We start from the raw sequence: 13,518 nt of genomic DNA, 5'->3' as shown, positions 1-13,518 counted from the left end.
CCCCTTAAGACAAAACTGGACAGGAATCATTGCAGTAACTGAAGTGTTATTGTGCCGCCACAGAGAGCATTTGTTCTGTGGACATGATCTAGTATGGCTGATGGGATTTGGCCACCCTTTGGCACTTCTGCTTTAAGGCCTTGTCTAGACCGGGTTTGGTGTACCTCCCTACCTCACGCCCTTCCTCTCCTGCCACTTTCCTCTCTGTAACAACCCCCCCTTCACTTGGTGTCCCTTACTTCGCTGTAAGTGTGCCCGTCAATGAAGGAGGACACACACACCCCCCCCCCCCCCCAGTGAAAGCAGGGCTGCCCCCCACACCCAGTACAGCTGCTTCGGTGGTAAATCTGGCCGCTTGGAACAATGCGCTGTTTGTTTGGCTGACTCCACGCACAATGCCTATTGTTCTGGCCCAGCACTAGGGAATTACTGAGGCCGTCAAAGACTCTCTCGGCCCGTCGGTTTACAGAAACAACGTTTTTGTTTGTTAAAGCGTGCTTTTTCTGAAAGGATAATTATGTGCTTCCTTTTTTGGTTATGGTGGGGGGAGAAAGTTGCCTACATCAGCCTTAAAGCCAGCTTTTTGTCCCCGTGGCACCCCTGCAGGGTCCTGATCTGTAACCCCTCTGTGATGCTCTTCTGCTCCTCCCTGCAGACCAGTGGGGAGAAGGTGAGCAAGCTGAGCCTGGTGGACCTGGCTGGCAGTGAGCGGGCTGCCAAGACTGGTGCTGCTGGCGAGAGGCTGAAGGAGGGCAGCAACATCAACAAGTCAGTGCTCACTGTAAAACTGCACCAGTGATACTGCATAAAGCTACTGGCATTTACCTCAGACACTGGTACTACACCGCTGACAGGCTGGCATGTACCGCAGACACTGGTAGTGCACCGCTGACAGACTGGCATACTCATCTATTGTATCTACAGCTCACTGGCTCAAATTAGTATGGGGGGTGACTCATTTTACATGATAAAATGGGGGTGCTACTCTTTGTACTATACAGATTAGTACATCTACATTGGGGGTGAGGGAAGGCTTTATATTATATGGCAGAAGTAAGGGGCTACTCTGTGTGATGGCTATCTGGGTGTGTGACTGCAGACTTTGTGCCCAGGTCTCTCACCACCCTTGGGCTTGTGATCTCAGCGCTGGCAGACCAGGGTGCCGGCAAGAGCAAGAGCAAGTTTGTGCCGTACCGGGACTCCGTGCTCACCTGGCTGTTGAAGGTGAGACCGGGGGGGTGGTTACTTAACACCTCCGGAGCCCTATAATTGTCCTCACCGGGGAGCTGAATTGTGAAACTGCTGCCAGGACACTTCTGAGCAAGCAGAGAACATTTAGTCACCTTCAGCTGTGGAGTTTCAGGGTGGTGCCACGCCGGTCCTGCTTGCGGGCTGTCACATGACACGTTCTGCTCCGATGCTGACTTGGCCGCCTCAGTGCCTGAAGTGAAGTGATGTCACCACTTGGGCATTTACGGATATGCCGCCATATTTAAGCTGCTCAAACATACCCTTACCAAGGCAGCATTTACCATCTGCAAACCTCCCCATCCCCCCACAGGACAGTCTGGGCGGGAACAGCAAGACGGCCATGGTTGCTACGGTGAGCCCGGCGGCCGACAACTATGAGGAGACGTTGTCCACGCTGCGCTACGCAGACCGCGCCAAGAGTATAGTCAACCACGCGGTGGTCAACGAGGACCCCAACGCCAAGATCATCCGCCAGCTGCGGGAGGAGGTCGAGAAGCTGCGGATGCAGCTCTCCCAGGCGGAGGTGTGGCCTCTCCCAACCGCAGAGCAAAGTCTGCCCTCTAATGCTTGTTGCAGAGTGTATTTGCTCTTTTCATCCAATGAGGTTCACGTGCTTTATGGTTTAAGGGCCAGTTTATACTCAACGCTTGCCTTGTGTACACTTGCGCGCATTGTCACTTTGCAAACGGTGTTGCTGCTCATACTGCCCCGCGAAGGGGTTAAAAGCTGGGTCCAGCAGGGGGCGCTGCGAGAGATCAAGGTCAGCACCTTCCTTTCCGTTCTTATTTTTATGAGGTTGTGGCCTCAAATGCCATATAGGTCAAAATAAAATAATTTCTTACGAACCCATCTGATTTAAATGGCAAGGATGGCAATGATTATGATTGGCCAGGAGAGTGTAAGCAGAGCTCATGCAAAAGTAGCGGCGGTAAACTTGAATTATTACTAGAGTAGAGTAAACTTGAATTGTACTAGAGAATCATTAAAAGTGTTTTGTTTCCTATGACAAAACTCGGCAAGAGCAAGGGGTTTATCACTGAAATTTCTAAATATTGGAACCGTGACAACATTATGAAAAAAATTCCTTATACTGTGGAATAATGTTTGTACAGTATGAAGGCATGCAAAAGTCTGATCTCAGCCCAGCTATCACAGTTCTTGCAATGTGAGAATTGCATGTGCATAACTTGTGATGTCAGTATTAATATCGCACATCACCCAGCCCTACTTGGTATTCTTTGTATTGTAACTCTAACACTGTCTTGGTAATTGTAGTCTGTGGAGAAGACTTTCAAGTAAGAGTTTCATTGTACTTTGTACATATGACACTGCTTTCTTAGCTCAGGTTGAATTAGGAAGCAGAAGAAATGTAATTAAACTAGCATATTACATTTCAAATGCGCTGTACGTAGATGGTGTACGGAAAAAATATTCTTCTGCCTCTGAAAATATTCTGCTATGAATATCTTCAGGCCAATCCCTCTTTAAAAAAATTTTTAAATCTTATATTAATACCAACTGTACCTTGGATGGTCTTTTCCGGCACTGGACCCTGTCAGCCTGGGGGGTCACCAGCCTTGGGGGGGTCACCAGCCGGGATCCTGAGGCGTTTCGGCATGTGGTGGGTGTGGCGACGCGCTGCGTCACTGCATGCTCCCCAACCTGAAGTGACCTGTACCTCTTATAAACAGTCGCGTGACAGAAGTTGACCATACTGCCCTCAAAATTTTTGGCGGTGCTGCATCTTGCGTATGCGTAGTGCTAATTCCACACTTAGCTGCGCAGACGATGTGAAATGAGGAAACGCCATGATGTGTATGAGGATGTATTGCGTCAAGTATGAACCGGTTTTTACACTTTTTGTTTCTTATATTGGCTGCACTGGTTTAAGCATCCTGCTTCTGTCTCTGCCTGGTATCACCAGAAAAGATGAGAATTCTTTAACGTTGGGTGAAGACCTGTAATTTATAGACATCTATTTTTACTGTCGCTTGTTTTAATATCCCCAACTTTGGTGAGGAGAGAATTTTTTTTCTGGTTTTAATGGGTCTGTCCCATTTTGCTTCTTCAGTCCATTAAAGCCCCAGAGCTGAAGCAGCGACTGGAGGAATCTGAGAAGCTCATCCAGGAGATGACGGTCAGCTGGGAGGAGAAGCTGAGGAAGACCGAGGAGATTGCACAGGTCACTGGCGTCATGGTGTCATCGCGCCATAGCTCTGCTTGGGGGGGGGGGGGGGACAGGCTTGATCTTTGCTGACATGAAGGTCTGTATGTTCATCTGTGATGACGTCTGGCTCTTCAGGAGAGACAGAAGCAGCTAGAGAGCCTCGGCATCTCCCTGGAGTCATCCGGTATCCGCGTCAAGGAGGACAAGTGCTTCTTGGTCAACCTCAATGCTGACCCTGCCCTCAATGAACTTCTGGTCTACTACTTGAAGGTGAAGTGCTTATAGATCCAAGTTTACTCATGTAATTTATGGCCTCATTGTCAAGGATAAAGGTGTTTAAAGTTCATTTGAGAACCTGGCCTTTGTGATAGATGAGGGTGCTCTGTGCTGCAGGAGCACACGCTGGTGGGTGCAGCCGACTCCCAGGACGTCCAGCTGTGCGGAATGGGCATCCAGCCAGAACACTGCGTCATCGACGTCACCGCTAAGGCAGCCGTGCTTCTCAGCCCCATCCGCAGCTCACGGTAATCTCAGACATGCTCAGACGGCCCCATGTGATATCCGGCATCCCTGCTGTCCCTTGAACGCCATCGTCTGCCTCCCCAGCACCTTTGTGAATGGCTCGCCGGTTACCAGCCCAGTGCAGCTTCAACATGGCGACCGCATCCTCTGGGGCCACAACCATTTCTTCAGGTGTTTACTTGTCTGGCACTGTGGTCATGAGACTGAACGACTGCTTTGGCTTGGACTGTAAAGCGGGCCTGATTCCAGCCCCCCCCCCCCCCCCCCCCTTCCCCGGGTCCTGTAGGGTCAACCTGCCCAAGCTGAGGTCCCGGGGTGGCAGTGAGAATGAGGAGGCTGAGCTTGGAACCATGACGAGCAGCCCCAGCACCGAGAACCTGGACATGGATGGTGAAGGATCCAGCGAGGTCAGCTTCAGCTACGAGTTCGCCCAGACCGAGGTGATGATGAAAGCCCTGGGGAATGATGGTGAGTGTGCCTGTCCTCGGATGTGGCTCACCTTTGCTTCCAGTCCACGGTGTCCCTGATGGACCTGGCCCAGTACTGCTCAGTGCTGTTGCATGAACCACAGAAGATTTAAGCGCAACAGAAACCAGCCTCATTATTGGAAAAACTCAGAAGAAAAACAAGCAGGAATCTGCTGAGTCATAACAACCTTCCCTTTATGTCTTAAACGCTCTGCTCTGCACCTCAGAAAAGCCACATCTGTGAAAGTAGCGTTATTTAATCTTAAAATAGGTCAACTCTGTGTGTTTATAAGCGTAACGCTGAGGTGTGTGATGTTTGTGGGTGGAAATTAGGTCAAAACGTCCCACTGAATCCCGTGATGCAGGCGAATCGCCTATAATCGGCATAATCGGGCATCCGGTTGCACTCTGCCCAGACCCCCTGCAGGCCGTACTGCAGACGTTGGAGCGGCAGCATGAAGAGGAGAAGCGATCTGCCCTCGAGCAGCAGCGGCTGATGTACGAGCAGGAGCTGCAGCATCTGCGCAGGCAGCTGCATTCGGAGCAGGAGTCGCAGGAGCAGTACCGCAGCATGGAGGGTCAGGGCAGACCGCCGTCGCCACCCACTGGTCAGACCCGCATACGGCAGTGGGCCGAGGAGAGGTACCCTAAAGAAAACTGTCAGATGTTCTGCTAATGCGCACGCGAGTTTTATTTACAAAAATGTTCTGAGGGCAGAATGAAAAATAATTGCTTCAGAGACAGAACATTTTTTTGTGTAAGTAAAACTCCCATGAGCTCTGCTAACGGCACCAGCAAAGGAGGCTGCCCTCTGCTGGGCCATTTGGGGGGGGGGGGGGGTCGCTTTTTATGACAAAATGCCAAATAAAGGAATATTTCATAGTGCTGTTATAACATTTGTATCCTTCAAAGGTATTTGAACAGCCATCTTCCTGTCGCTTTGCCTGCGGGCATTGGGCTGGACACCCCTGTCTGTTCTCTGAGGCCCCTGTTCCCCTCTTCCCCCAGGGAGAGCGTGCTGACGCGCAGCCTGAGGAAGCTGCGGGAGCAGATTGTGAGGGCCAACCTGCTGGTGCAGGAGGCCGGTTTCATCGCCGAGGAGCTGGACAAGAAGACGGAGTACCGCGTCACCATGCAGATCCCCACCGCCAACCTCAACGCCAACCGCAAGGTATGCCCCCACCCTCACAGCCCCGGGGGGGCCTCTGGGCTCCTCCCCGGCTGACCCCCTCATCTCGCTGGCAGCGGGACGCCGTGCTGAGCGAGCCGGCGGTGCAGGTGCGTCGCAAGGGCAGGGGCACGCAGATCTGGGCCATGGAGAAGATGGAGAACCGACTGGTGGACATGAGGGAGCTCTACCAGGAGTGGAAGGACTGTGACGAGGACAACCCTGTGAGCTGGACCTCCTCTCTGCCTGTGCTTTGTGTTTTTCACAAATTCAGGCCCATTTTATTTATTTCAGTTGGCTAAGTCAACTAGATCAGTAGCATTCTCTCATTTAGCTTAGCAAAACTTTGAAGACTGATGGCAGGTATGTTACAGGTCCAAACCTGCCTCTCTCTCCAGTTGTCTCCATACCAAGTTTTGCTTCCTGCATCTCACTCCTTGATCGCAGGTGATGCGCGGCTACTTCAAGAGGGCCGACCCCTTCTTCGACGAGCAGGAGAACCACTGTCTCATCGGTGTGGCCAACGTCTTCCTTTCCTGCCTGTTCCATGATGTCAAGTTGCAGTATGCTGTTCCCATTATCAACCAGAAGGGGGAGGTAGGGAGCTGAAGATGAGGCCGCGACAGTGCTCTATGCGGATCCTGTCGTTTGGATTACAGGCTAACAGGTGTGCTGGCGCCCCCTGGCAGGTGGCTGGGCGTCTGCATGTGGAGGTACAGCGGGTGAACAGTGGCCTAGAGGAGCATGTGGCAGGAGGAGAGGATGCTGAGGGGAGCACAGAAGGGGAGGCTCCGGAGCGAGCGCTGATCTGCATGGTGAGGAACGTCCATTCCACTGTTCCTTAACCCTCTGGGGTCTAGGGGTAGGGAACACACTTTCACTGGCTGGGGCATGATCACACATTTCTTTTAATATCATCAACTTAATTCATGGCAAATAAATTTCTTATTTGTTTTGCCATTACACTCATCTTTATTTTAATGTACTTTGTAAATATGTCAGATTTATGTTAAGTTTGTAATTTGACATCGAATTATAGACATTGCATAATGCAGTTTAGAACACTTGCAGAAACATTATAAAAGTACATAGTAAGCAATAGTGGCAGTTTGTTTTGATCCCAGATATCTGATCAGCAAAGTCTTTGGTACATGAAGATGACTAAATGGTGTAGTTGCAACATTCAGTTGGATAAATAGATAAATAAGAAAAACCTGACTTTATGGTGGTCATGTGACTGTCCTGCCGAGGCCGGGGCTCGAACCGGTGATTCTTCTGATCAAAGGCACAGAGACTGAGCCTGCTGAGCCACTCACCGTCCCTGTGCCTGTAATCAGAAGGTTACCGTTTCAAATCCCGGGGTCAACAGAGTGATTTCACCTTTGGGCTCTTGTGCAAAACCCTTAACCCCCGATTGCTTTCACCAAAAAAAGTTTCCTTTGGATAAAAGTTTCTGTAAAATAATTATAATGTATGCTAATGGACCCCCACCTCCATCTCTCCCCCCCCCCCTTTATGATGGCAGATAAAGATCCTGCAAGCCACAGGGTTGCCTCGGTTCCTGTCCAACTTCGTCTTCTGCCTGTACTCCTTCTGGGGCCTGTCTGAGCCTGTTTGCGTGGTTCCTGAGGTGGATCCCACCATCTCCTGCAGCAGCAAGGAGCCCCAGAGCATGGTTGTGTTTGACAGCAGCAAGGTGTGCATCACACGCAAAGCCAGTTGACAGCCAGTATTCTTCAATGTATACGTGCAAAGGTGAAAGACATGCAGTTAGTTCACTTTATTTGTTTGGTTTATTTTTATATAGCGCCTTTCACAGCGGAGTTGCCCCAAGGCGCTTGACAAGAGGGTGTGGCAATCTGTCATTTACAAGATTTTAGACATGGGGATGCATGAAACAGGGGAAAAGGGAAGGGGGGGTAGAAAGAATACCAGAGGACGGTGGAGTGCGTTGGGGTGTAAATGAGTGTGTGTGGCTGTAGCAGTGGTTAGCAGTGAAAATATCTAACACTTCCTTATGTAAAGCAGAATGGTGATTGATGATAGCATATGAAAGACACTTTTCAGTGCTGGGATGTGGGGGCGCAGGAGTGCGACAGGACAGTGTTAACCCTCCCCTCCCCCCAACTATACCCCAAACATCTATCAGACCTAACATGGGGAAATCTTTCCATGTTACCGACAGTAAAGTGCTGTGCATGATGCTGAAAGGAGCCACGCCTAGAGCAGCCTGGTCTCACTTGATGAGTTGTGTTATATGGGATTTTACTGTATCTTCAATAAGCAGGAAAGATGCTGTTTAAGTAGCAGTAAATAGCCTAATACTGATTTATTTCAATGGGTCCTCAGACAAGGAACTGAAGTCAGTAAAACTTTTCAAACCAGTTTCTGTGTGTTAGTGTGTGGGCGAAGTTCCCGGAGTGCCGTGGGTCTGTCACTATGGTGAGATGAACGGGGCTGCCCCTCCATGCTGGTTCTGACACAGGAACTGGCCGTGCCGGTGTCTGAGGACTTCCTGGACTACCTTTCGGAGGGCGCGATGGCCATCGAGGTGTACGGACACAAGCCCTCGGACCCCCACAGGAACCAGGCGCTGTGGGATCTGGGCATCATACAGGCCAAAACCCGTAGCCTGAGGGACAGGTGCGTCACACTGCCCCGGTGTGGGCTGGAGTGGAAGTCAAGGGCTCATTGTTTGATTTGTCATGTCTGCCAACACAGTGACATCATTACTTAAATATTAACGCCCCTAATGAGACTCATAACAGATGTAGAAGAATAATTTAAATCTTGAAATATGTTCGCAATGAAGCAAGTATTAGTAGTACAATATAAATTGTTGCCTGTTGAGTATTCTTATGACAATTCTGGGTGTTTATGGTCTTGAGCTACCTGCATAGGGGGGTTTGGAGAGAAGGGTCCATCGAGATGTGATCCGGTCTTGCTGATGTCCTCTCCAGGTGGAGTGAAGTGACCCGCCGGCTGGAGCTGTGGGTCCAGGTGCTAGAGCTGAACGACGCGGGCAAGTACGTCCCCGTGGAGGTGCTGCCCGCGCGGGACGTCCGCACCGGGGGCATCTTCCAGCTCAGACAGGTGGGGGTGCTGGCTTCTTGCCCAATGCTCCTGAGGATGGGTAATGTGACGTTTGAGTGAGGAGCTGGTCCACATTCCTGCTGCCCCCCCCCCCCCCCAGGGTCAGTCTCGGCGTATCCAGGTGGAGCTTCACTCGGTGCAGGACTTGGGTACCATGCCCCTCATCGCAGAGTCCATACAGTCGGTCTCTGTGGGTTGTGTGGAGATCCGGCAGGTCCGGCCACCCCGGCCCAGCGAATCGCGGCAGGTGGGTCACCCATGGTTATGGGAAATAAAATCCAAGGGCTAAGAAACCATTTTAAAACCAATAATTTTGGCAGAGCGCTTCTCCAGTATTGGTAACATGAACCTCGGTTCCTATTCACGCCTTGTAGTTCTGTGAAGATTGTAAATCTTTATTCATCAGTGAATGTATAAACTCAACATGCTCTCTCTCTATTTCAAGGTGGAAGAAGACGACATGGACAGTTACCAGGTACCTTCACATTTTTTTTTTATTATTTATTTCTTTGACTTTTTTGGATACACAGAAGACTAAATAAATTTGTAGTGCATTTCTGTATGAGGAACATCTCTCTAGAGGCGTGTGGCCCGGAGTCGTCCCCTGAAAGGGCTGTCGCTGGTCATTCCTGTGTCTGTAGGAACAAGACCTGGAGCGTCTTCGTCAGCAGTGGCTGGCTTCCCTCACCAAGTCACAGGAGTACCTGGACCAGCACCTGCAGAAGCTGGTCAGCAAGCCCGGTACGGACGCTTCTGCGTGATGTCTGCGGGCCGAGGCAGTGATCTGCTCGTCAGGTGACCTCTGGCCGTCTCTCTGTAGATAAGACCGAGGAGGACATGGAGCGGGAGGCCCAGCTGCTGGAGAGGCGTCTGACGCTGACTGAGGAGCGTAACGCTGTCTTGGTGCCCTCGGCGGGCAGCGGTATCCCCGGCGCCCCTGCGGAGTGGTGAGTCTGCGTTTCCAGTTTTAAACCCCACACACTTGAACGTGTCGCCCCCCCCACCACCCACAGCCCTGTGTCTACATGTCTTAATGCAGTGTATCTCAGCACAGTCCTCAGGGACCCTCAGACAGTCCACATTTCTGCTCCCTCCCAGCTCAATAGGAGCGAAATGTGGACTGTCTGGGAGTCCCCAGCAACTGGATTGAGAAAGACGGACTTAATGCCTTGTTCCTAATGTCCTGGATAGGCTGTGTCTGTGGATTTGAGGCCCCTGGCCGGTGGTTTGATGACCCCCTTTGTATCTTCCTCCAGGGTTCCTGTCCCCGGCATGGAGACCCACATCCCAGTGCTCTTCCTGGGCCTCAGCAGTACGTATCGCCAAGCTGACGGGGAGCGGCAGCTTGGGGTGGGGTTTTGTGTACGTCTCAGAAGCAAGCCCTCTCTCCTCCCCCCTCTCCTCCCCCCTCTCTCCTCCTCTCTCTCCTCCCAGCGGAAGACATGAACTCCCAGGACACATTAGAAGCAGGCTGGGATGCCACGCTGAGCCAGGAGGACGAGGATGAATTTTTTGAGCTTCAGATCGTCAAGCACCATGACGGCCAGGTCTGCAGAGTAGATCTGATGGGGGGCCTGTCTCTGTCTGTCTGATTCCTCCCCCCCCCCCCCACCAACAGGCTGTAAGTCCCGGCTTCTCCTCCCCCTCCCTCCAGGTGAAGGCGGAGGCGTCCTGGGACTCCACCGTGCACAGCGCCCCCCAGCTGAGCCGCGGCTCGGTGCCGGAGCAGCGTGTGTACCTGATCGTGCGCGCCGTGGTGAGCTTCAGCCACCCCCTGCCGCTGCAGCTGGTCCTGCGCAAGCGCATCTGCGTGAACCTCGCTGGCCGGCAGGTGTGTTTTACTCCCCGCAGGGGGATTTACTCCATTGATGAGGGATCCAAAACTAATGCTTTCATTGTTTTAAACGCTACTAGTTTAAAGCATAGTCACTTGTTAAATTACTTAATTGTGTGTGTGTGTGTGTGTGTGTGTGTGTGTGTGTGTTGCTTGAGACCTGAATGTTCACATAAGCACACAGCATGATCATTGATTATTTCTGCCATTGACCCCCCCCCCCCCCAGGGGTTTGCCCAGAGCCTCCTGAAGCGAATGTCCCAGCGCAGCACCATCCCTGGCTGCGGGGTCACCTTTGACGTCGTCTCCAACATCCCCGGGGTAAGACGCTCCCTTCATGTGCAGGGTGACCCCCCTGAACAATACTCCATCCTGAACAATACTCCATCCTGAACAATACTCCATCCTGAACAATACTGCGCCCTACAGGATGCACTATGCACAGAGGACCAGGAGATGCTGGCCAAGCTGGCTGCCAACACGGACACCACCGAGTCGGCGGACAGCGAGGCAGCCATCGAGAAGTACCTCCGCAGCGTGCTGGCCGTGGAGAACATCCTGACGCTGGACCGCATGCGGCAGGTCGGGCTCGCCGCGTCCTGTGATGGAGACTGGCTTTTGCTGGCTGTTCACTGTTCACCACTGAGTGTAAAGTCGCCTTACCACAGCTGTTCTAAATGGTGAATAGCATGATGTTGAGCTGTTTGATGGAATCATCTGCGAAGTTGCCTGTGGGCAGGTATCTTGCCCTATGACAGGGCTCTTCAAATCTTGATCTCGATTCCAAATCCAGGCCGTGTTTTCAATAATCCCAGGTAGTTAGTTTAATAGTTACTGATTCTGATTGGCCACAGAGCGTCACACCTGGCTCACAGGTAAAGGAAGGCTGGGAAATCAGCAGTGCTCCGCCCTTGAGGACTGTGATCTGAATAGCCCTGTCCTTTGAGCTTCGTGGGCACCAGGCGATTTAGCGAAACTGGTCCTTTAATTGATTAGGGTTGGGACACAAACTCTGAGCCCTTTGAAGATGAGGGCTTGTATTTAACTCCCGTGTGTGTGTGTGTGTGTGTGTGTGTGTATAGGAGGTGGCAGTGAAGGAGCAGGTGGAAAACAAGGGGAAATGTCCGAGACGCAACCTCAGCTCCACCAACGTCCCACGGGTACAGCTGTTTGTCATAATCCACCCCCCCACCCCACCCCCGCCATTATGATGGGCCATAAACTCTAATATGCCCCCTTATCACTTGATTTTTTTTCTCAAAAGAGGATCAGTGGGCACATCAGAGTGGGTAGGCAATGGTTTATAACCCCCCCCCCCCCCCAAATAATCAAAACCAGTCAATACGACCTCCTGGACCCCCTTAAATGGGTGGAGACCTCAACCTTTGGGGTAGGCAATACAAGGCGGCACAGCCTGAAGCACCTGGCAGGGTTTCGCTGATAATGTGAGTGTGGCATCAATAATCCTCCAATCTTCTTACAGCCATCTGGAAGTCGACAGGACCTTAGTGTGAACTCGCTACTGGAGAACAAGGTGAGCAGCCCATTTCATGAGAGCTAAGTGCTTGTTTACCTGGGTTCTGCCACTGTTCCAACCCTTTGCTTTGGCATCAGTCTTTCATATGTTCACTGGTTCCCTCTCCTAGGATCGCTGGGAGAGCCAACAGGACATGGACTCTGCTCAGCTGAAAGGCAGCCTTCCTCACTTCTCATCCTCGCACACCCAGGACCAGGAGCCAGGTAACCCAGTGCCTATGCCCCGAATCTGCTAATCTCCCAGCACGTCTGCTTCTGCAGATGCTCAGGACCTACCAGTAAGTGTCCCCTCATTCTGTCAGTGTTCCAGGGTGACTCACGTCACCGGTGCTCTTTTCATGAAAAGCCAGTCCTGATATCCTTACGGTGTTTGTCCTGTAATGATTAGAATATCAATTTTTTATTTATTAAAATTATGCAGCTTTATATGACATTTTATCTAATAGACAAAATAGAAATGAGTGACGGCTAGCCCCGTCAGCGGCGGTGGCGTCCCCGCGCCCCGTCAGCGGCGGTGGCCTCCCCGCGCCCCGTCAGCGGCGGTGGCGTCTCCGCGCCCCTATTAGCGGCGGTGGCCTCTCCGCGCCCCGTCAGCGGCGGTGGCGTCTCCGCGCCCCTATTAGCGGCGGTGGCGTCTCCGCGCCCCGTCAGCGGCGGTGGCGTCTCCGCGCCCCTATTAGCGGCGGTGGCCTCCCCGCGCCCCGTCAGCGGCGGTGGCGTCTCCGCGCCCCTATTAGCGGCGGTGGCCTCTCCGCGCCCCGTCAGCGGCGGTGGCGTCTCCGCGCCCCTATTAGCGGCGGTGGCGTCTCCGCGCCCCGTCAGCGGCGGTGGCGTCTCCGCGCCCCGTCAGCGGCGGTGGCGTCTCCGCGCCCCGTCAGCGGCGGTGGCGTCTCCGCGCCCCTATTAGCGGCGGTGGCGTCTCCGCGCCCCGTCAGCGGCGGTGGCGTCTCCGCGCCCCTATTAGCGGCGGTGGCGTCTCCGCGCCCCTATTAGCGGCGGTGGCGTCTCCGCGCCCCGTCAGCGGCGGTGGCGTCTCCGCGCCCCTATTAGCGGCGGTGGCGTCTCCGCGCCCCGTCAGCGGCGGTGGCGTCTCCGCGCCCCGTCAGCGGCGGTGGCGTCTCCGCGCCCCGTCAGCGGCGGTGGCGTCTCCGCGCCCCGTCAGCGGCGGTGGCGTCTCCGCGCCCCTATTAGCGGCGGTGGCGTCTCCGCGCCCCTATTAGCGGCGGTGGCGTCTCCGCGCCCCGTCAGCGGCGGTGGCCTCTCCGCGCCCCGTCAGCGGCGGTGGCGTCCCCGCGCCCCGTCAGCGGCGGTGGCCTCTCCGCGCCCCGTTAGCGGCGGTGGTGCTTTATGTGTGATTCTCCTACATGCAGCCGTTTGAGCGGTTATTCCTGTTGCTGTTCGGACTCTGTGCGCTTCCTGTGCTCTGTAACTTCCTGTCATCTCCATGCCGTTGCCTTTGCCCTGTTCCTTCCTTCACTTT

At 53.2% G+C, this 13,518-nt stretch overlaps 1 protein-coding gene across 6 annotated transcripts in view; it reads left to right on the top strand.

Moving 5' to 3' along the window:
• The window catches only part of kif13bb (kinesin family member 13Bb), a 32,616-nt gene that overhangs the window by 13,054 nt on the left and 6,044 nt on the right, over positions 1 to 13,518 (top strand). For 5 of the 6 annotated variants that reach the window (XM_023806695.2, XM_023806696.2, XM_023806693.2 and 2 more), the window contains 28 exons: positions 656 to 768; positions 1,113 to 1,224; positions 1,562 to 1,774; positions 3,323 to 3,433; positions 3,554 to 3,688; positions 3,812 to 3,942; positions 4,025 to 4,111; positions 4,227 to 4,408; positions 4,824 to 5,049; positions 5,416 to 5,578; positions 5,653 to 5,799; positions 6,023 to 6,172; positions 6,265 to 6,390; positions 7,101 to 7,271; positions 8,061 to 8,218; positions 8,536 to 8,668; positions 8,769 to 8,915; positions 9,114 to 9,143; positions 9,310 to 9,409; positions 9,489 to 9,615; positions 9,925 to 9,980; positions 10,103 to 10,215; positions 10,323 to 10,499; positions 10,731 to 10,823; positions 10,932 to 11,084; positions 11,585 to 11,662; positions 11,986 to 12,036; positions 12,149 to 12,242. In XM_023806695.2, the coding sequence (XP_023662463.1) occupies positions 656 to 768; positions 1,113 to 1,224; positions 1,562 to 1,774; positions 3,323 to 3,433; positions 3,554 to 3,688; positions 3,812 to 3,942; positions 4,025 to 4,111; positions 4,227 to 4,408; positions 4,824 to 5,049; positions 5,416 to 5,578; positions 5,653 to 5,799; positions 6,023 to 6,172; positions 6,265 to 6,390; positions 7,101 to 7,271; positions 8,061 to 8,218; positions 8,536 to 8,668; positions 8,769 to 8,915; positions 9,114 to 9,143; positions 9,310 to 9,409; positions 9,489 to 9,615; positions 9,925 to 9,980; positions 10,103 to 10,215; positions 10,323 to 10,499; positions 10,731 to 10,823; positions 10,932 to 11,084; positions 11,585 to 11,662; positions 11,986 to 12,036; positions 12,149 to 12,242 (3,577 nt within the window). Of the gene's footprint in view, positions 1 to 655; positions 769 to 1,112; positions 1,225 to 1,561; positions 1,775 to 2,942; positions 3,089 to 3,322; positions 3,434 to 3,553; positions 3,689 to 3,811; positions 3,943 to 4,024; positions 4,112 to 4,226; positions 4,409 to 4,823; positions 5,050 to 5,415; positions 5,579 to 5,652; positions 5,800 to 6,022; positions 6,173 to 6,264; positions 6,391 to 7,100; positions 7,272 to 8,060; positions 8,219 to 8,535; positions 8,669 to 8,768; positions 8,916 to 9,113; positions 9,144 to 9,309; positions 9,410 to 9,488; positions 9,616 to 9,924; positions 9,981 to 10,102; positions 10,216 to 10,322; positions 10,500 to 10,730; positions 10,824 to 10,931; positions 11,085 to 11,584; positions 11,663 to 11,985; positions 12,037 to 12,148; positions 12,243 to 13,518 lie in introns of those variants that run through there. The other variant, XM_023806698.2, reaches the window with a different exon arrangement.

This window comes from Paramormyrops kingsleyae, chromosome 19 (genome assembly GCF_048594095.1).
Source record: "Paramormyrops kingsleyae isolate MSU_618 chromosome 19, PKINGS_0.4, whole genome shotgun sequence".
In the NCBI taxonomy this organism is placed as follows: Eukaryota; Metazoa; Chordata; class Actinopteri; order Osteoglossiformes; family Mormyridae; genus Paramormyrops; species Paramormyrops kingsleyae.
The sequence above is the reverse complement of the archived record's forward strand: the minus strand, read 5'-3'. Positions and strand labels throughout refer to the sequence as shown.